The sequence below is a fragment of the Acanthopagrus latus genome, chromosome 4 (genome assembly GCF_904848185.1).
Source record: "Acanthopagrus latus isolate v.2019 chromosome 4, fAcaLat1.1, whole genome shotgun sequence".
Classification (NCBI taxonomy): domain Eukaryota; kingdom Metazoa; phylum Chordata; class Actinopteri; order Spariformes; family Sparidae; genus Acanthopagrus; species Acanthopagrus latus.
This window is the reverse complement of record NC_051042.1, coordinates 392,771-415,987: the sequence shown is the minus strand read 5'-3', so window position 1 is coordinate 415,987 and position 23,217 is coordinate 392,771. Positions and strand designations below refer to the sequence as shown.

Sequence of the window (23,217 nt, the reverse complement as noted above, 5' to 3'; positions counted from 1 at the left end):
ACACTGTAAATGAAGTCATGTCTTAAAGAGGCCGAGCCGGACCACACAAAGGAGTGGAGAAGTGGATTTGCTGCAGGAGTAGTTCAAAGAGTTTCTCTGATTTGGCTTTGGGTTATTTGATTTATTCCTGCTGAGGAAACTTTTCACTTGGAAATGATCATAACTGAAACCGATAGTTGTTACAGAATATATTTTGATTCAGCCCAAATACTGAGAATTAGACCAATTATTGGCTGCAGCTGATTATCAGATAAATATTCAGCATTAATCCAATTATAGGTGCTTATCTCAGATTGCCTGTAATATAAACATATTCAGAATGTGCTTCTTTGGCTCTGACTTCCATCCTCTCACACACTCTCCCAGCCACAGCACTATCTGATCTCACAATTAATAGCCCATGAACTCTGAATGATCTGAATCTGCAAAGTAACTAGTAACGTCTAAAATAAATGTTGTGGAGGGGAAGTATAATGTAGCAGAAAATGTGAATACTGGAGTGAAGTTAAAATTGTACTTCAGAACAGTACTTGAATGAACTGTACTTAGGTTTATTTAATCTCTGGTGGGGTTCGGGTTTCATCTTCACTGTGACTGAATATCAGTCCAGTTACTGATTCTCACACTCCTCACTCTCTAATAATCACTATCCATATCAGCCCTGAAGAAGCCACATGGCTTCCTCTGGTGGAAATGGTTTCAGACTGTTCTGGTGGGTCTTGGACTGAGCATACTTGTGGTGCTGGTGCTTAACAGACTCAACAGCAACTTACTGTACAAAACGCTGGTATGCTGGTGTTGAGTTCTTCATAACTAAACTCTCCATGTCTTGAATATGTTTGTGATGTATCCTAAATCTGAGTGCGTCCTCCGTCAGGTGACCAGCTCTCCGGTCTCCATGGATATGAACGGCCTGTCGGTGCCCACAGAGTTCCTGTCACGTCACAACTCAGACGGCGTCATCACTTTCGTCGACCCACGCTGCATCAACGTCATCGGTTATCAGCCTCAGGTCAGTAACTCCAGATGGAGATCGTGGTGTTCTCAGCTGTTATCAGTTTCATGCACAGGAAATGTGCGTTGACCTTTCAGCATATTCATCAATAAGTTGCCAACATTGAACTTTCTTTTGAGTGTGTCCTTAATTTACTGAAGCGGCACAGGAAAGCAGCCTTCATCTGAGAGAGTTCCCCAAATTCCTAATTTTGCAAATTTGTATGACTGATGGTTCAGATTTTAATAAGAAGCCTTCCTGTTTTCTCATCTGTCATTAGTTTTCAATGCCAGCTCAACACTTCCTCATGGCAGTGTGAAAAGTCTATAATAAGGTCCACAGGGTCATGTCATGCTGATCAAGCTGTTGCTCAAACAGAAAAGTGTTTTCATTTGGACAGTTTTACACTGCTGCTATCATTCAGTGTTAGCCAACTCCTCCTGCACACGATAAGACCTCTAGCTGCTCAAATACATGATCCCCCTTCCTGATAGGCTTGTGAAACATCTACTGGAAGTGAAGTGATTCACTCTCAGTGGCTTTGTAGTGATCGGAAGAATGATCAAATAGGATCAATTGGAATGAAAATGAAATGTTTGTAAAAGCAGTGATACTGAGAGTAGCAGGGAGGGAGGATGATCTCACTGCTGGATGACTGGATGTTCTTGAATTACTGCTGTGCAAATATTCATAATGTTGAATTCACCGTCCGAGCTCTCAGGGTCATCTCACTCCGCCTCATGTTAGAAGCAGACCTTTACTAGTGACCCAACTGTTACAGAATATATCATTGATTAAAGCAAAGATGAAAAGAATATAAGAACACTGTTCCCTGACATGACCACCTGCCAGTTGTACAGCTTCATACAAACTCTTGTTTTCAGTGACTTCGACCTCTGACCTTTAGATCATTCACAGAGGCTCTGTTGCAGTTCCTAGTCACGCTACGCTCTCAGATTAACTTCTCCTGTTCCACATGAGGAGCAAAGTCATGACCAAGCAATACTTGAAGTTATCAGCACTGCACACGAGGTGCTGTGTTGACAGTGGAAATAAGCAGACGAGGATGAAAAACATTTGTTGGCTGCTACGTCCAACACATTCCTGCGGTCAGCCGGCTCGTGCCTTTGTCGACTGATTGTCCATTACTCAACAAGAAACAGACTCAGAGTTGTTTTTCTGCAACATTATAACAAACACATCCTGTTTAGATGAGCGACCTCAACTTGACATTTAATATTAACTCAGACCCTTTTTGTCTCTGGCTGTAACATATTTATCTTACTTTTCAAATGAGGATCCAGCGTTTACTAGTTCCATCATCTGCATGACAGCAGCAGCTCTCACCTCTAAGGGACAGGTTTAAACACCTCAGCTAACCAACATTTATTATGTTGAGGAGCTGAGTTCATTTCAGAATCAGAGGAAAACACACTGTGGTAGATTCAGATCTGATGCCCACAGTACAATGCAGCTCCATCTGTTACCAGCATTAGTCTGTTGCTCCAGTCGTGTCATTCATACAGAAGTCGTTTCATGTACAGGACACTCGAACAGTGTCAGCTTTTGCTCAACTGTTTCTTCCACTTACTTCTAACACATTGCAGATGTTTCTGTAGGATGCAATAGGCTGTATGGAACATGGTAAGAGATTGTTTAGTAGGTGAAACCAACTCTTTATTTCACAGGGTGAATTTCTGTTGACTGATTTTCTGTCCTACAGGACCTGCTGGGGAAAGATATTCTGGAGTTCTGTCATCCTGAGGACCAGAGTCACTTGAGAGAAAGTTTTCAACAGGTAAGACCAGACTGAAGAGAATAAAGCCAGACAAAACACATGCAAAGCCAGTAAGTATGAGAGTAAAACGTGGATAATATCAGGGTCCAAAACCATGTAGTCCTGGGCCATGAGCCTTAGTTTACTATAATGAACATGTTTAAACTTTCTACAAAGAATTTCTAACCAGTTGTGAAACTGCCTCAATTTAGCACTGCCTCTATATGACCCAGCTCTGCTCAGCACAATTAAGGAAAAACTTAATCATCACACCAAGTCAGCTAAACTTCAGGGACATCAGTATGTCCACATAGGAAGCACAAGTGATCTGTTTCACCTGCTTTGGTGCAAATGACAGTGACAACAGGTGAACGTTCTTCTCAGTGGCAGCCACATGTTTAAGCTGCTGGTTAAATGATGTGGTCACTGATGTGAGTACAGTCAGAATCAGAATCAGAATCAGAATCAGAATCAGAATCAGAATCAGAAAAAGCTTTATTGCCAAGTACGATTTTACACATACGAGGAATTTGTTGTGGTGATATTGGTGCATGCATCAAATAACTATTAAGTGAAAATATAACAAATTAACAATATAAACTATTTAAAGAATAGAAAATATAACAAATTAACAATATAAACTATTTTAAAAAGTAGAAAATATAACTATACAATATAAATATATATACACAATCTGTTTTTTGGGTAAAAGGATAAAAGGAGCAGACCGGCTGGCAGTGAACAATTACAAGAATGATGTGCAAATGAAAATGTGCAAATGAACAGGATGTTCAAGCTGAGCGTTAATGTAACAGTCACACGTTCCCTCATTTTTACAGAAATGCTGTGTTTGGGAATGTGGGAGTCGGGTTGAGTGTTCACACCTGCCATCACTGATCTGTCTCCAGAAACAAGAGGCTGAAGCTGGAGATGTGTCTCTGAGGAAGAAAGCAAGATTTGATTTTTAGCCATTCTATATCTTGAGAGGGAGATTCGATGTGTAATATATGGTTTCAGTAACTGATCTTTCAGTCTTTACAATGATCAGTAAGAGACAGAAGTGAAAGACAGACAGATTATTGATCTCCTGACAGATGATCACAACATGAGATCTGCTGGCAGATCAGACATTACAGGTGATGTGCAGTATCGCCTCTCAGCAGGTTCATGGATGAATGTTTTCCTTGGAAACCTTTGTCTTTCTTCCACACACACAGTCCATCAGCACCTCTGTTACTGAAGTATAATCCACCAGTGTTTGTTTCTGAGACAGGCTAGCCTTCATCACATTGTTTCATCTCAGTTTGACTGACAGTGCTGGCAGGCTGAGTGATGAGGTTCGCTGATTATGTTTGTGCATACATCTACAAGTATTTATCCTTCTCAATCAGTCTGATTACAACTGGGTCAGCTGAACTTCTATTACTTTGTCTAATACTGGCCACTTGATTAGGTGATTAAAATAATCTATTTGATCTGTGCATTGAAAAGATGTGTGTAGGTGTTTAATACCTTTCTGAGTTATTTGCTCTGGTTATCAAAAGTTCAAAGTTACAGCATGTCTCAGAGGCAGACAAACAAACAGGTAGATGAAGGACAGGTGTAGAACAGCGAAGGCCCAATCTCTCTTCTAGACAAGCTGTGATTCAGGAACAGACAGGAGGTTCCTGTCAGAGGAGCTCAAACACTGATCTGGCTTATAAAAACTTAAAAGATCACAAATGTGAAGTGTTGTCTGACCATGTAGGGCTTTACAAAAGCAATAAAACCTTAAAATCAATTCTAAATCTAACTGGTAGTCAGTGAGGGCAGTAATAATGAGGGTTATGTGCTCACTTGTACTAGAGATAGTTAAAATCTGAGCAGTAACATTTTTAATGAACTGAATCCTATGAACGTCCCTCTTAGTGATATCAGAGTACAGTGCATTTCAGGAGTCGACTCTTGAGGTTATGAACGCATGAATAAGCTTCTCCACATCTGAAAAAGAGAGAAAGGGTGTAACCTCAGAGTTCAGTCTAAGCTGTTGGGTGTCAAACGTTGTTTCTGAGTATTAAAAGAGAGACATGAGTCAAAAACCACACCAAGGTTTTAGGCCTCTTCCTTTACATGGATAGATAAAAAGGCCTAAACCAGACGAGAGCTGGTGGATGTCCGTCTGAGAGTTGGAGGGAGTGAATATAATTACTTCTGTCTTAGAGTCTTTCAGTCTGAGACACTGTGAGACGTCCAGCATTTGATGGCATTCAGACACAACAGTATGGAAGACAAGGTGTCAGTGGGACATAAAGTTTGGTGTCATCAGAATAGTAATGGTAATTAATGTTGTATTTGCTGATTATCTGACCCAGTGGGAGTTATTAGGTTATCTGATCTGTAGTCACAGGAGACACCAGGATTGATCACAGTGATCAGCCAGACAGCATCATCCTCACCTCTTCCTGAACTCCTTCCTTCCTCACCTGGTCTTTTCTGTCACAGCTTCTGTTTGTGTGGACTGAAGTCTTGTCTGTCTGTGATCAGCCTCAGCAGTCATTTTAGATCTGTTTCACTCTGGAAGAACTGCAGTGCTTCATTCCCAGTCTGACAGTCAGAGAGGAAAAGTATTGGAACCAGCAGCCTGCCACAGAAGACGTGATGCAGCTGAAACCATGATGATATGATAGTCCAACTAAAATGATTTTCAACAGCTGGTTTAAGATTTTCTCCATCCAGACGAAAACACTTCTGTTGACAAGTTGCAAAACAGAAACGGAGTAAACTATTCACTGTTCTTGTTTTAGGGGAGATTTGGGTGCTAAAATAGTTCAAACTTGATTACAACATGGCTAATTGAATGTTTGACTCTCAGGCGAACACACTGGAAACTGTCAACAGCAACTCTGAAGAGGATTGTAATGGGATGAAAAATACTTGAGGCTGTCACATTACTGTCAGTCTCTGCTTCTCTCTCCTTCATGCCCTGCTGGATAATTGAAGTGAATAATAATGACCTGTTAGAAACAGTCATACTCACTAGAAGTGTTCCTCCCTCTGCAGGTCGTGAAGTTGAAGGGTCAGGTTTTGTCGGTCATGTATCGTTTCCGGATGAAGAACAGGGAGTGGATGTTGATCCGAACCAGCAGCTTCACCTTCCAGAACCCTTACTCTGATGAGATCGAGTACATCATCTGCACCAACACCAATGTCAAGTAGGTTCTTCAGTCTCTCCCACACCACACATTCAGTGTGGTGTTATTGGTACTGTAGTAACATTCCTAGGAGACACTAAATGTATTTATCATGTGTTTGATGTCCTCTTTTCAATCACTTCTTTCAAATCTATGATATTTAATTAACTAGTTTTATTAAAGGAAAAAAAAAATCTATGCACAGATTGGATCCTAATAGGTTTGGGTGATGCTGATGATAATGTCTACAGTGAAACATCAGGATGGATGATGAGGTTGTTGTTTATGAATGTGAGGCAGCGTGTCTCCTCAGTGTTGCTGTAAGGCAGCAGTCTGTATCAGCTCACCACTGTTGCTCTGACATGAATCTCCAGCTGTGTCACCCTGCAGAGGAAACTGTCTCATGTCACCACCGACATACATGTCAGGTTTAAAAGTGTCCTCGTCTCTGCACCACATGTCCAAAACTCAGCTTTGTTCTGCCTCATACTGTGTGTATAAACCAACACTGGCAGACTAGCCAAGGAAGCTAAGCTAAGAGAAGTGTGTCTAAAAATGGCATGACTGAGAGAAACAGTGGCTCATGGGAAAACACTGCTGCCACAGTTTAGCCGAGTGTTTTGGGTTTGCCTAACTAAGGTGGTTTAATAAGAAAATATAAACAGGACATGCTAATAATGTTCTCTCCCCACACTTCACAAACAACAACTCTGAGGGGACACAACGCTGAATTGTGTTTCCTGCTCAGGGGCCTTCTGAGTCATGATGGCCGTCAGCCATCAGCGATGCATCGTCCATCGGCCCAACCCTCATGCCTAACATCCTTTTAGCCACTGGCATTGTACCTGAAATGTGTTTCATTCTAATGTGCCACTACACTATATATTACTAACATGAGATAAATGGCAATGTAATCTTGAAGCTTTGTTTATGCTGCTCGTTACCTTGGGCTGGAGTCTGATGTTGTTTGTGAGCTACAGGAGACATCGTCAGGTACTTTATGTACAGCAGATACCCCTGAACACCCCGTCGTGCTGGGGATTACACCCCCAAAGGTCTTTGGGCCCAACCGATAGATTAGTTGACTGATATTATCGTTCTTTGGGATAATTTGTAACTATGATAATCTCAGTGAAGATTGTTGTTTTAGTGACTGATGTCACTTTATACAATAAAGTCTATTATTATTTTCCTTTGAAACATCCTGTCAAGTGCTTAATAAATACATTTGAGGGATCATTGCAAAAATGTTTATATTAAATTAAATTATTATTTTCTCTCTAATATCTGTATCAGCATCATCCTTCAGGGACAGGTATTTATGTTTTTGATGGATCATTTATTGTATTATTATTATATTTGTTATATCATTAATACTATTATGACCCCAGGTGTCTTCGATAGTCAGTTCCTGACAGCTAAACTCAAACTTGGAGCCGTCTGTCTGCAGTCAGATCACAGTGGCCGTTGAATGGATCATCTGTAGTAGCAGATCATGAGGCTGCTGTGCAGCCAGTGGCATGCAGAGGTGTTTGGCAGCAGGGGGCAGTGGTGTCACCGCTGAGTAAGTCACCAGTGAAGATGGGGACTCTAGTGCATGTGTTGAGTGAGTGGGCACATCTCTGGGCACTGATCATCACAGACTGACAGACTGACAGATTCACACTGTTCACTGGAAACAGTCAGAGTCTCTCAGTCTTCACCTGCTGATATCTGCGTCCTCTCCCTCCTACCAGTGCTCTCAGCTGTCAACACTGGAGTACCAGTGTAAACATACAGCTTATAGCTGTCTGTCGTGTGTGTGTGTGTGTGTGTGTGTGTTACAGGTACATGAGTCAGCAGCACCTTGGGGCTGAAGTGGCAGCCAGAATATTAACAAAGATTTATGAGGTCAATATAAGAAAAAATGGATCTCGTTTATCAGAATCCCACAATATTCAGAAGTAGAAGACTGTCCTCAGCTCCACACAGCAGGAGGAGTGTGTTTGTGTGTGTGTGTGGACTCTATGTGCATAAATAGATATATGTAGTGTCCATATGGGAACACAGCAGGTAATCCCCTTGTGCTGTTGAGATTGTACATTAATAAACGGCATGTTGCACATTTGCAGAGCAGCTCGGTATTCACAGTGAGTGATGCACACTGAATTACTCTGTCACAACCATAGTGATAGAAGTGCATGATAATGGTAATACTGGTGATGAGGTATGAGCTGAACATGATGCATATTGTTAATTATGACTTGAGTTATGTTTCCTGTGTAAATGATCTACAAGATAATCGCCTTAATCTCTTGTTGGAGTTGTGATGTTTTTTAAGTTATTCATCTTTAGAAGCAAACAGTTTCCCTGTTAATTCAGCAGAGAGACGATATAATTGGTAACTGTGAGATGTTTCATCACATCTGCTGTGATAAGTGCAGTTATAATATCTTGTTGTTCATTTTCCTAGATTGTCCTGAAAATTGTCAGACCCTCCATCTGGGCTTTTCAATATCATTGTAACTGTTGTGTTAAAACCTGCAGTGTTGTTCTTATTTTGATGTGATATCATATGAATTGTACACAAGCCCAGAGAGAGTGCTGAGAGATGAGATCAGTCATTTGGTCCCTGCTGCTCTCACAGCATTTCCATGTAAGTTTAATCCCTAATGATGGCACACACGTCACTTCAGCTGCCAAAGTATAGTCAGACAAAACGTCCCGCCTGTTCAACTTCTCAGTCAGATACAGTTTGGTTGCTAATGGAACAGTACACTGAGCCAGTCCGATCAGTGAAACGGTCTGTAGCTAGCTGTTGATTTGATTGCATGGAGAACACAGTGAATAGAGCCGCTCATGTTCCCGGTGCATCCTCCATTTTATCTCCGCGCTGCAGCTGATCACAGGCCATCGCAGCCGTGACTAGCAAACTTGTGCCATCTCTGAGCATAAAATAAGCCTTTGCAGAAGCTCATTTCCAGCCGATTTTGCTGAGAGGACTGTGTGGAGAATGACTTGATGAACCTCATGTGGCAGCAGGCTCGTTTGGCCTCCCTGCTGTGAGTCAAACCTGGAATGGAGCGAAGATTAGCCACATTAAACAGCTGAACGAGGCTGTCCAGGCTCAGCTAAAACCTGTTTGATGCCATTTTTACAACACACTCACTATCTAGAATTCATGTCACACATTTATCACATGTAAGTGCACAAATCTGTGATTTCTGCCCACAAATTAAACTGTTTTAACTGATGGTTTCCTGCCTGGGCTTATAAGAATGTCATGTAACTATATTAACATGTTTGTATGAGCAGCAGCAACAGCTGATCAATAATACATTTGTATTTTTCTCTCCTGGTTGAAATTCTCCATCTCCTCCATCCACCCTTCCCTGTCGCACTCTTCATTTTACTGTGACAATGTGTAGGAGTTTTGTTTTCAGTCCTTTTGACTGCGTTTTATTCAAATAATTACACCTGTGTGGGTTTGACAGCAGCAGCAGTCTTGGTCTCTTTGTAGCCTCATGGTTGGTAAGAGCTGACACTGAGCAGACCTAAAAAAAACATCACAAATTGTTCTGGAAGTTTCACAGCTATGTGACCTTTGTTGTCTGTCACACGTCAGTAGCAGCTGCGTTAACGCACCAGATTTGTTGAAATTGTTGTTGTGGCGTCTTGATTGGAGAAACGTAGCTTGGTGCAAGTGGCAGCAGGGGCGTCTGTACATGTGGTGGTGAGGCAGAGTAGCCTGTCTGCTTTTCTTTCCCTCACTTCCCTTCAGTATTTTGGAAGAGCAGTGCCTGTATTAAGTATATTTAGGTGCATATTTAATATTTAATGTACTTCAGAAATAGTCTGAGAGCTGTTGTTTCTCTGAATTTATTAACTTTTGAATAATACATTCAGAGGATGGTTGATCTGTTGGATTTCATTATATCATAAAGTGTTTGTGGTTTTGGGCCACAGCCACTGATGTCAAATGTGCTAATATTCAGTAAATCATTGATGTCGACTTCTGCATGTAGACTAAATGTTACACTGCTCAAAAAAATCAAGTGAAAACTTTGATCACACATCAGATCCTGATGAACGAGTTTTTCAAGTTGAAAATCTTCCTCCTCGCACCAAGGAGCAGATATTGGTCCTGCTCCTAGGATGACACTCTTCTATGGCCTCGTCCAGCTGTGAGACGCAGCAAACCTTATTGCAACTGCACGTATGGATGTGCCATCCTGGAGGAGCTGGACTGCCTGTGCAACCTGACGTGGCTGCAGGTACCACCTCATGCTACCAGTAGTGACAAGGACACAAATCTAGAGTCAGTCAGGAAGGATCAGGAGAGAGCAACTGTCTGTGGCCACCACATGCAAAAGCATCTTCTTTTTAAGGGTTTGTCTCTATTGCACCTGTTTGATTTGCACCAGAGCAGGTGAACTGTGACAATGAAGTGTTCCCTTGATTTTTTTGAGCAGTGTGTAGCAACACGTTTGAAAGAAAAGCTCGGAGAGGTGAAGCTGTGAGTTAAACAAATAGCCCCCTCTTTTCTCCTTGATGGATATAACATTGAAGAGTCTGCAGTAAGAGAGACTATTTTGGTCTTGGAGTGAGCTGAAGTGATCCAAAGCTCCTACAGCAGCAGAATAAATGTTCTTCCAGCCTATTGCATTCTGTGTATGCACGTTCTTTTCAAAGCTAATGAATTCTCAGGTTGGGTTTGTGTCCCTGCTAACACATGCAGTGTGAGATTGAGGTGGATCAGTACAGCCTTGGTAGTAATGCTGGTGTTGGACTAGTGTCAGTCCTGAAACGTCTCCAGCTGAAGTAGGACTGATAAAACAAGTGTTCACTGCTTGTCTGCAGGATATTGATTAGAATGTTCTCCATCTGCTCAAATGTACATGGTGTTCTTCTCTGTGTACCTTCCCTTGTTATTCTGACATCTTCTTGGTTCATTGTTGTCAGAGGGTTTTATACATCTGCATCTCCTGTCCCACAAACTGTTTGTATCTACACAATTTATATATAATAAATGTTTATTTATCATATAATCATATATTCAAACGTAGGTAGACTGTCAGTGTGCAGTCTGAGGCGCTGACGCTGTGTATGCTGTGCTGTGTTTTTGCAGGCAGCTACAGCAGCAGCAGCAGGCAGAACTGGAGGTTCACCAGAGAGACGGACTGACTGCCTACGACCTTTCCCAGGTAACCTTATGCTGCAGAGCCACGGCTAACACTAGGTGGATAGAAATGTAAACGTCTTACCATCAGCTTGTATCATGCTAATCACTGCAATAACAGAGTAAGAGGGAATATATCTCTGGCACACGTATAAATGATGATGATTTATTATTCATTTATCAAAAATGCACATATCTGTGCTCATGATGCAGGTGCTAGGTTCACTGACTGGTTAAAGAGGGGTTTATATTAGAAAGTTAAATCATTTTTGCACAGTTACCCCTGTGCACGGTCAATATTCACAAGCAGCATCACTGAGCCAGACGGCCAAATACAAGCTGGTAGCTGAAGTGCAGTAAACAAACGAGTTGGGCCATCAGATCTGCGTGCAGCCTGTGACAGTATGCTGCATGTCAGTCGCTGCTCAGAGGAGAGATTCCATGCACTGAGAGTTCAGAAACTCACTGCACCAAACTGAAGCACAGCACAAGCTCCTTCAGACAAAACCCAAACAAAAATGTCATAAATCCAAAGACCAGAAAAATTGTGAATCGATATGAAGGCTGATGCCAAAATAAAGAACACCCTTGTGAGATATATATATATATATATGTTAATGGCCAGCAGCGATTCATGTAAATGGTTGATGTTAGATTATTGTTGAAGCTCCAAGCTAAATGAGAACAACACAGGGCCATCAAGTGTGTCAGAGTAGGAAGTCCTAGTTGGCAAAAACAAAACTCCAAGTTGTTTCTTTCTTTCTTGCTCGTCTACTTGGCAAAAATCTGACCGTGTTTATTGACAGAGAACTATTTGGATGGAGTCCCAGCGTGTGAGACATCTGTTTGACTTGTGTCTATGCTGATGAGTGGATTGTTTGTGTTGAAGTGAATTCATCCCTAACATCAGCCCTCCTCTCCTCATAACCCCGTCCCCCCGCTGCACCCCCACCCTCAGGTGCCTGTGGCCAGCGTCAGCAGTGGAGTCCATGAGTCAGGGAAGAACATCGACAAGACAGAAGCCCTGTTCTCCCAAGAAAGAGACCCCCGCTTTGCTGAGATGTACACCAGCATCTCTGGCTGTACGACACAGATACACAAACATCCCGCACTGCCTCATAAATATGTCTTACCCAGTATCAGCTGTCTCCTCTGTTATTTCTATCATGCTGACCCTGTGTGTGTGTGTGTGTGTGTGTGTGCAGCGGGAGATAAGAAGATGATGGTTCCCTCCTCTACAGCTGGAGGACAGCAGCTCTACTCACAGAGCTCTCCCTTCCAGCAGGGACACTCTGGCAAAAGCTTCAGGTACGTGTCGGTGAAGTGTGTTGCTGATGTGATGCTGCAGCTCACATCCATCACTCACTTCATCACACTTCTGCTGTGAAGTCTGACTGAGCTTCTTATTTCGCTCAATGTTTGTGCACACAGTTCTTCTGTGATCCACGTCCCTGGTGTCAACGACATCCAGCCATCAGGCTCGTCCAATCAGAATCTAGCTCAGATCACCAGACAGCTCAACCCAGGCCAGGTGGCATGGTCAGGCAACCGACCCCCCTTCTCTGGACAGGTACCACACACACACACAAGCACAAACTAACATACACACACACACACACACACACACAGTGTCTGTTACACAAGTGAATTTCCTGTGCTCCTCTGGTGCCCTCTAACAGATGGACTTATTTGCCATGTTTTCTCTGTGCGTGCATCACAGTCTTGCTAAGAGGGAGAATGTGCTGGGCATATGTTAGTTAACAGGCCCGTCTGTCCTGCAGACATGCTGCTGCGCTGCTCAGGTCATTCCACTGGACGCACTGCTTTGTTGTTCAGTAACCTCTGGGTGCATCACAATAACTTGAGCCAGATGATGAGTTGAAGTAACAGCTGAATGTTTTCAGCACCTCTAAACACGGCAGACATGAATAACTAGCAGACATGTTAAGCTGCTGTGTTTAACCAAACTGTCGTGCAGAACACCAGGTTGTTTTGGAAGAATAAAAGAAGACTCAACACAAAGTTATCAGGTTGTGTTTGAACCATTACAAGCTGCCAACATGGATAAGAGGCTGATGTTGTTGGAAACAGCGGCGTTATTGAATTACAGGAGTGAAGTAAAGACAAACATCCGGCTGTGGGTTGTTGGAACATTGTGTCTTTGTCTAGACAGACACATGCAAATGTCTCAGTAATGTTACAGTCATGTAGGTTTTATGTTAGGACCACCTTTTCAAATATTTTAACTTTGTTACTGAGGAAAATGCATGTATACATATGTGTCTGTCATTTGGCATGGTGGTGGTTCCACAATACACACACATCACAGTTAAGTCTGCAACAGATAAATAAAGGTAAACTTATTAATTTGCAAATGTTAGAATGCGTCGTCTCAGCAGCACACCTGCTGTTAGTTGTGTATCTGGCAGAATTATGAGACGTTTCTGGCTGAAATGCATCATGGGATTCGTCATTAACTTTGTACAAGACAAAATTCTTTGCTGATGTAAAAAATGACTTGCATATTCTGAATGGTGTTGCTTGAGATAGTGCTGTGCAATGACTTTTTAAAAATGATTGTCGAGATAAGATTGTATCAAATAAAAGGACAAGTGAGTCTGTATTTTTCAGCCTGGCTCTGTGTTAACACACTTTACACTGGAGAGCTGTGCTGACTCACTCAGAGTCGTCCTGCCACACAGCTGTCCACTGTCAAATGTCCAAAACCACTCTGCTGGTTAACGACATGCGTCATTGTGTTTTCAATCACTGTTTAGTATTTTGGCCTGACATGACACACATTTGGTGTGTCAGTCATTTTTCATGTGGACAAGAATGTGTTCTCACTCATTTAATTTGAAAAGAAAAAAAGAAAAGAGTCTTTGCTCATTTCACGTCTAATCAAAAGATAAAAGTACTCAGTGTTCGTCTTCTTTGACTGATCAAAAACAAAAATAAAAGCATGTTCGGACCTGTGAACGCTGCAGTGTATGATGGATTCTATAACACTGAAGCTTGAGTTGACTGTGCAGTTCCAACTCTGATATGCTGTATATGTAACCCGTCTCTGTGCTCTCCAGTCCAGCAAAGCCCAGTCCAGTCCATTCGGTATTGGTTCTGGCCACAGCTACCAGACTGACCCGGCCTCCTACAGTCCCCTGTCGTCCCCAGCCACTTCCTCCCCCAGCGGCAACGCCTACTCAGGACTGACGAACCGCAGCACAGCGTTTGGTGAGTTCCCATTCATCACTGGGTCGACGACTTCAAACCACACAGCTGTGTGTGTGTGTGTGTGTGTGCACACATCCAGTCATATAAAAACTAAAGCTATCACAGCACAGGTCCTGCTGTCATCAAGCTGAGCCTGACAGTACAGCTGTAACTACAGTTAACTTTACTGTAGATCACGAATCTACACACAGCTGGATCTAATGATCCTGTTGTTGTTTGGACATGGAAAACAAATACAGAAACTCATTTTTAGCTTCCCTGGAATCTTGGAATAATTAATTTTAGTCAAGAGAAATAAAATCCCTGCAGCCAGCCTGTAAATCATAATGACATCATCACTAAGACCTTTCAGTCAGGTCTGGCAGTGCTGCGCTGGTTACATTTCTATGTAAATGATCAAACCACTGGAAATTCATGCAGCAACAACACTGCTGGGAAACAATGGAGAATGAACCGTACAGTACAGTACAGTACTGTCGCTCTGCCCATGTTGTGCTCTCTCTGGAGGACAAAGGTGAGTTGAAATTAGAAGTTGTTAGCATGCTGTACATCTGATCTGTACATCTGTTGCAGAGGCCTCTGTACTGTTGACACCACTGAAGGAAGAAAACACGATACACCGCTTGTGTTGCTTCTTCTGGACAGATAATATGCTCACAGCAGATTAACTCAGCCTCTCAGATATATAATACAATGTGTGTGTTTGTCGTTCAACAGGCAGCGAGTCATCATCCTCATCCAGCAACAGATAATGTTACAAGAGATCACAGTGTGCAGTCCTGTGCTTAAATCAGAGTCTGTATGTAGACTAACCAGCCATCTGATTCATGTGATGTTCTTACTGGTGCCGCCAACATTACCAGCACACTTCAGCTGAAGGTGATTTCACTTACAGTGAAGCAGAGATGTCTGGAATGATCACAAGGCCGGCTTTATTTTCTAAAGCACAACTGAAAAAAGAAAATCAGATAAATTGACATCAGTGTGCTGTAGAGTTAAAGCATTGTCACAAGTGCACCTCTGATATCTGTGTTGTAGTAATATTCTCTATATTACATTCACAGTGTTGTTCTCTGAGCTCTCCAAAGTGTTTCCACTTCTCCTCTCCATGTGAAGCCCATTAAAGATCCTTAAGGAAGATGCAAATATTTATCCTCGATGGCAAAGAGGTTGAGACACACAGTGATGAAGCCCCTGCAGCAACACGCTGGCTGTCGTATGCTCATGTTGTATGTAATGACGGTCTCCAAACTGTATGTATTTAATTATAATGAATGATGAGCAGAGCTTTATAAATATAAAGAGTAAGGAGAAGCTTGCCATGAGCTCCAGCCAGGTCCGGGTTACAGTTGGCATGTGTCTGATTTAATTAGGGAAACCATTTTCCTGCTTTAAGGCTTACTGGCTTATTTTCGTCCTGGTCCAGAGGTAATTACATGGATGGGGAAGCAAAGCAGACAAAGCCAGAGTCACTTCTTAATGGTTCCATCCGCTAATAATGTGCATCATTTTGTGTGGCCTTCAAAGCTTTTTACTCACCTCACACTGCGTAACAGCCGTTTTATGAGAGTCATGAATAACACAGCGAGGTTGCATCTGAGTGCTTCTGTGCACTGCTTCATAAAAGCACCTTTTCCACCAACAAACTGGCACAAAACACTGTGTCAGATTGCGTTCATTGAGATGTCGGCGTGCTGGAGTATTCTCACAAAATGGCAGAAAGGCTTGGTATCATTAAATTCCAGTTCAAACGCTGCCTGCTTAGAAGGCTAATAGCAGTATTACAGAGTGCTTTATTGTGAAAGTTTTATTAAAGTTGAGCAGCTAGAAGTAGCACAGTATGGAAATGTTTCCTGCAGAAAGGCACCAGAGTACAAATGTGTGACGCTGCTCTTCAGTTTAGTGGTCGTACTAGAACTTTTCTGTACCACATGAAGAACAATCCAGCTGCTGCCATGTCTGAGGATGGCTCGCAGACAAAGATCACTTTGCTGCTGGCTGGTGGTAGAAAGAGGGATGTGATGGAGATGCTGTCAGTCAGTAGAGGGTGAGGGAGTCAAAGAGCTGGTTCAACACCTCAAGTCCAAGTTGATGAAACACATTGAAACAAATAGGATGAGCTAAAAGTCAAAAAGCTAATGCTAGCTCTGTAGCATTTGCTGGGCAGCTCTCACAAACCAAAGTTAACTTCCCGACTGTCTGTACCTTCATCAGTGCTGATGGGAGATGCAGAATCTGTCCGACTGCCTCACCGGGGCTGACGCAGGGCATTTGGAGCTCAGTGGAGCTCAGTGGGTTAAGGTCTTGATAATGAACTGGTCTGTCACCGGTTAATGAATGTCAGCTTTTTGAAAGCAAGATGAACTGAACCTGACATGGCTGCATGGCACACCTCAGAGTCAGAACACATCAGCACTGTGTTTAATGAGGACTACCAGGGGCCTGCTGTAGTTTGATAGACACTCAGACTTGGAAATGTATGCAATACATATTGTTCTAGTGATATGAGACCATACATGGTCCTAGATTTGGGATCATCCCTACAATATTGTTGAAATATGGATATTGAAGTATTTATTCAGAAACATTGTGTCACCCAATCGGCCGTTCCTGTCCTGTCAGCTGGGGATCAGGTTTACATGTTCTTTTGTTTTTTCCAAAGGAATCAGTTATCTGAGAAAGTAATCAGATGAATCAGTAATTAAGTCATATCTGCAATCATGGTTGACAGTTAGATTTCTTCTTTCTGCACCAAAATGATGGAGCAACCAGCACAGCGACATCTTGCTCTGTTGCCTCGGCGCTGGTTAGCTGCTACAAATGGAGGCTACAGATACATTAGTGTGTGTTCAGGGAGTGACGGCTCACCGGCCGGCAGCTCAGGACTCCTGCTGCTTGTTGTCCACATGACTGTAGGACTGAAGCATGTCCAGCATGCACTGCTACCTGATGGCCTTTTAATGGACACACACATTAGCCAAATGGATGCTCTCTCTCTCTCTGCTGCCTCTGCTTCCTGCCTTTGTTCCCGCTGGCTGCCTCTCTTGAGTTTGATTCTTACATAACATCTATTTCTGCTCACTGTGTTGTTCTCTGGCTCTTTGCTCCCTCTCCTGTCAGACCATCTGAAGGCTGGTGTCAGTCACAGCCAGTGCTATTCTTGTGCTCTGTTGTTGCATCTGTTTTCATTGTTCACTCATGATAATCTCTTGTTTTCCCTTATCTTGTCTGCTTTCCACTTAATGTACACAGATGCAGACCTGCCGTGTGTTGGGTTAATTACTTTTTCCGTCAGTGTTTGTGCTGGTGCTCTCTGTCTGTCTGCGGCTCCATCAGCAGCTCAGCCTCTCTGCTGCAGCAGCTCGCACATCAGCTGAGCGTTTTGTTTGTTATTGTGAAACAGTAAGAATGTTCCTCTGCAGGAGAGGAGGGAGGGACGTCCATCTGCTTTGCTGTAACGCACTCAGTAGACTCTCAAAACAGCCTTGTGGGGAAATGTGTGTATGCGTGTGCATATTTGTATACTAATATTTTGGAAGAAGTGCGGAGCTGCTGCATTGTCAGTAGGGAATGTAGTTGTTGCTGAGTGACAGACACTGAAAGTCATTTAGCTCATTCTGCTTCTGTCTTCACACTGTGCTGATACACACTACAAAAACAGCTGTCGTTCTTTATGATGATGATGATTTATCGTTATGAGTCAGTCAAATCCAAGTCAAATCTGATATGAACAGCAGCAAAACATTCAGTGTCACGGTCATGATTCCATTTGTAATAGGAAATCAATCAAAATGAGCTTTCAGTGTCAACCGTCGAAATCAAAAGCAGGACTGGTGATTTTTACATGATATATTTGTGTGTGTGTGTGTGTGTGTGTGTGTGTGTGTGTGTGTGTGTGTGTGATGGTGTTTCTTGTTGTGTTTTTGGTGTTGAACTTTCTCTGGAGTCTCTTCTAGAGGGAGAAATATCATCCTTCACAGAAAGCGATGTTTCTAATAGTCCTGTCATAACTTTAGTGAAGAACATGTGTAACTTATCTGATGGCTTCAACACTCACCTCCCTCCCACGTCTGTGGTGAACTAAAGTTCAGCAGCATCTGTTTAGATTACAGAGTGTGAGCCGTGACAGTTAGATAAAGCTCTATCATCAGCATGAAACACCATGCTACCAGCTGTCAGCCACTCAGCTGATGTGTCCAAGATGGTTTGTTGTAGTTTTAAACAAGTATTATTGTAAAACTTAGTAAGTATGCTTCAAACTAATACTGAAATCACTTAATTAATATTATCTCCAGCCAGTGTGGATCTCCGTGTTTGGCATGTTTGCTTTATCGAAGACTCGTTATCATTGCAGATGAATCCGTTATCAAGCTGAGCTAATATATTCTGTCCATAGCTAACTGCTCAATCAGCTAATCGTTTCAAGTTTGGAAGAAAGATTATTTTCATTATTTCCTTTGATTTATTTTATTAAAAGAGATTAAAAAGAGGTTGTTTTCATTCTACAGACACAAAAACTGGATACGTGTAGTCCCAGTTAACACAGCCTCACTACCAAACCTCAAATCACCTGGAGGTAAAAGCAAACAGAATCCAGTGACCTCTAGTGTTTTGGAGACCACAGGGAAGAGGAGGAGAGAGAGCAGGACGATAAGAGAGACGGCCTGATATTTCTAATGAAGTCCACCCAGCGTAGGTTTGAACTCATCCTAACCCACAGTGCTGCCGGGCCAACAGTCCGACTGTGAGAAGCTGTGAGCTCGCTGAAGAGAAAGAAGGGCATTAAATCCTGTTCTGAGCCAGTGATTTCTCCAGTGTCATGTGTGTATGAAGTGTTCACAGTGCTGTACAACACTGTGGCAGCAGTATGTACGCTGCATGGCACATTCAATCAGACCTATTTTGGACACAGGGAATAAAAAATGAAGTAAGATAGAAACAGAGTCTCCACAGTTTGAATATGTAACATGGAGCCTTCTGATGGCAGCGTCCTGAACGTGTTACTGATAACATTCAGACACCACATGAGGCGCTCCGTCTCCCTCCTCCATCTCATTCACACCACAGCACCACAGCTGTTCCACTCACTCGCCCCTTCAAGAGGTTGCCAGTTAGAAACCAGCGATGTCATACTATCAGCTGACAGACCTCGTTCCACTGTGGAACCTTCTTATACACACATAAACAACACAACCATTCTGGACTGGACACACATGTTTTACATTATTCATTCACAATCATAACAATGTTTTTATTCTGCACCTTCCTACAAGCTCTGCAGATGAAAACGGTGTGTCTACTAAGTTATAACAGTATAACATTTGAATATATCACTCCAGTGTTTAAATGGATCCATGGTTTTGAGTGCAGTGTTTGATTTTGAGAATGATCAGACTGTCTGCTATTATCAGTTGAAGAAGCTGCGTGTACCGCATGAAGAAGTGAATTCATAATGAAGTCATATATAATAGTAGTGCACTGTATTCTTTACTTTTGTTTTTGCTGGTTTTAATGCTATTAACACTTTTTGTGTTAATAGCATTAAAACCAGCAGTCATCTGATCGAATGATGTCAAAGAAAAGAAGCTGAAGTTTGATTTTCCTCCGCCCTGTGATCCTGTGTGTGTCCAGATGTGTCGGGGGAGAGCAGCCAGAGCGGAGCCCAGTTCCAGGGTCGTCCCAGTGAGGTCTGGTCCCAGTGGCAGAACCAGCATCACTCCCAGCAGGCCGGGGAGCAGCACACACACCCCAACCCCAGCCAGACAGAAGTCTTCCAGGTAACACACACACTGAGACACACTGCTGGAGTGTGTGTCCAGCTGTTGGCTGCTGCCCAGTGTACACAGACATGTGATGTGTGTCCTCAGCAGCCCACTGACCTGGGACCTCTTTCCCCTGTGTGTCTGCAGGACATGCTACCCATGGCTGGAGATCCCACCCAGGGAACAGCCAACTACAACATTGAGGACTTTGCTGACCTCGGCATGTTCCCACCCTTCTCTGAGTAACCATCTCTGTCCTCTCAGAACTGGACTGAACTGCATTCATCTCTCATGTTGTCTCATTTTTCTATATTGCTGAATCACCAACACACAGCTCATGTGAAGCACGGTGAATGTCTGGGTGCACACACAACCACAAACACACAGTCCACTCATGTTTCCACAGTATGTACCTGTGAACATACACATACCTCATCGCTGCAAAGAGCAAGTCTGCTGTCAGGTGGAAGGAACGTCCGTTGACCTGGACGAGCTGTTCGTCTGTCCTCACCATCCTGGACTTTGTCTGGAGCTCTCTGGAGAAACGATGCAGTGTTTGACTTCCAGCTCTCTGCAGTCAGCATCAGTTGACCAGAGGAGGTCAGTCAGGTGACTAAAGCTGTAACTCTTACAGTCCAGTATCAGTGTTTTTAACCTAGATCTGACACTGAAATCCACCAAGAAGCAACATCCTGACATGACATCATGTGACCAAAAGGTTTGACTGTGCCAACTGCACATACACTGCACCCAGAGACACACACAACACGTACACAACAGTGTGTCAGAGGTTGTTCTCAGGATGGAATGATAACATCTGAAACAAAAGGTTCAGCCAACAGAGAAGGAAACATGGTGGCTGATTCTCACCTGCTGCGTTTATCAACTACAAGTAATTCCTTAGTGATGTCAGCCACGACTCCTGTAGAACGAGTCCCTTCACAGGATGGACAGAGTGTTGTCTGCAGTTAAACACCAGCCCAGATTGTGTCTGCACTTTCAGGGCAGCTGACACTGAAATGAATTACTGCTGTAAATCTGACCTGAATATTCATTATTGAGCTAACAGGAAATATGTTGTGTGTAGACGATCTTATTGTTGGAGCTCAAACACACCGAACAGACATCAGACATCATTCATGTCGCCTCATGCTCCCTGCGTCCTGTTCAACAAGCTTCACCTGAACACACCGTGCAGACTGCAGCTGACAGCCAGCTAGTTTCTGCACCTGTGTGAGTGGAGATAACTCTCCAGACCAGCAGGCAGCAGCTGCTCACCATTCAGAAAGGGAAGACTCAGCACTGTGGAACAGGTACAGACCATTACCTTGATAAAGCAGCAGTTACACATGAAGAACGGGTGCATTACACATTATGTAACGAGTTACAAGCCGCTCTCACTAACACAGCTACTCACATGGCCTCAGTGAAGAGGTGGAGGTGAACAATAAGGAGAAACTGCACTGACAGAGTAAAGTCATGGACACTACAGCAGCAGGATGAAGGGCTTTCCTTCCTGTCTTACTTTCTCTGAGTCGCTGAGCGGAACACAGAACACACAGTGCAGCACACAGTCTTCACATTCAGTTTTAGTGTAAAAAGATGCAGGAACATCGCAGTGATTAATCATCACTCATCTGCAGAGGAATTTAGGCCTGCACTGCTTCACAAAAGTTGCCCCATGCTGTCAGAGTTGTTGCTCAACTGTGACTGAGGAGAATCTCATTGCAGAAGACCGTCTGACTGCGTGCATGATGAGCATGTTGTGTTTTTTGAGAGGAAGCAGCTCTGCACAGTTCACTCTGGGCCTGCAGGTCTGGACACTTACTGTGGACACGTCCTTTGAGCTCACACTGGTTCATATACAGGCAGTGTGTTCAGAACACATGCAGGCTCATCCACCTGATCCGCCTGCTTCATCAGTCGCTCACAGCTCACATGTGTCAGTACATGATGTGACACAGACGCTGCTGTAGTGTCATTATGGGATGTTACCAGTGCCAGACGAAGAACAGGTCTGCGTTGTGTTCAGGGAACGTTCCACAGTCGTGTTATCTTCCCTTCCTGAATAATCGTGTGAGTGTGCTCTGTACTGAGTGTGAACATGTGCATGTGACTGAGCTGCTGTTAGAGTCTTCATGTTTGCATCTGGCTGCTGGTGTCGAGCCGACCAACCACCTCCTCTGGTAGTTCCTGCAGTGACTGTAGAGAGCCATGACACTGTTGATGTGCAGCCACACAGTCCCCACAGACACACGGTGCCATGTACGTGACGGCTGCAGCCTCCTGCACACCTGCTGACTCTGCTAAACATCAGCAGGTGGAGAAGCTGCTCCTCTCCACCTGCTGCTGTCCTCACTCTCCCCATCAACCTTATTGTGTAACCTATGTGTAGTGACGACCTGATGCGAGTATTGAAGGATTCTATGTATACATGAAAAAAAATAAAAAACTCATTGCAGACAGTTGCTAAGCTAAGGCTTAAAGTGCACTTCATGAAGCTAACTGCTAATTTCACCAGCCTGCTTTAAAGGGAAAAACCGCCATACCGTCCAAGCAAAGCGCAGTATTTACTAGTGTATTAGGTGTTCTTCAGCTCTGGCTACTTGACTTTTTTTCTTTGTAATCTTTTCAACTCTTAAGAGACTGAATAATACTTTCTAGCAGGGGAGCTTTTACATGATAGATTGTATAATGTCTCTGACAGACGGATGGGAGAACAGACATCAGAGTCCTTTTGCTAAAGATCTCAAATTGATGTTTTTTTTGTAAATAATGTGATTTTTATGTCGACTCGTGTTACTTTCACACAGTACATGTTTTTCGTGTAGGTTTTAATGATATTGTGTGCAATGTGAGTACATATTTAACTATTGGTATTTAGTTAGTCTGTTAATTGTACATTGAGTTCTAGACCTGTATAAATTGTGTAAATGTGACCCATTATTTTTGTGTAACAAACTGTGCTTGTGACAATAAATTCTTATTGGTTACGTGGCTTCCAGTCAAGGTTTTCAGCCTCCATCATTCACTCATGCATCCAAATCTTTCATTCAGATGCTCTTTGTATTAAAAAGGAATAAAACAAGTAAAACTGTAGATAAAAACAAAGGTGTCCTCTGCCA

At 43.0% G+C, this 23,217-nt stretch overlaps 1 protein-coding gene across 5 annotated transcripts in view; it reads left to right on the top strand.

Moving 5' to 3' along the window:
* Nucleotides 1-23,097, top strand: part of arnt2 (aryl-hydrocarbon receptor nuclear translocator 2) — a 58,411-nt gene extending 35,314 nt beyond the window's left edge. For all 5 annotated transcript variants that reach the window (XM_037095810.1, XM_037095806.1, XM_037095809.1 and 2 more), the window contains 10 exons: nt 878-1,012; nt 2,718-2,792; nt 5,811-5,962; nt 11,049-11,124; nt 12,058-12,181; nt 12,305-12,407; nt 12,531-12,669; nt 14,180-14,330; nt 19,962-20,107; nt 20,240-23,097. In XM_037095810.1, the coding sequence (XP_036951705.1) occupies nt 878-1,012; nt 2,718-2,792; nt 5,811-5,962; nt 11,049-11,124; nt 12,058-12,181; nt 12,305-12,407; nt 12,531-12,669; nt 14,180-14,330; nt 19,962-20,107; nt 20,240-20,338 (1,200 nt within the window). In that variant the 3' untranslated portion in view covers nt 20,339-23,097. The remainder of the gene's footprint in view (nt 1-877; nt 1,013-2,717; nt 2,793-5,810; nt 5,963-11,048; nt 11,125-12,057; nt 12,182-12,304; nt 12,408-12,530; nt 12,670-14,179; nt 14,331-19,961; nt 20,108-20,239) is intronic.
* The last annotated feature ends 120 nt before the right edge of the window (nt 23,098-23,217 follow it).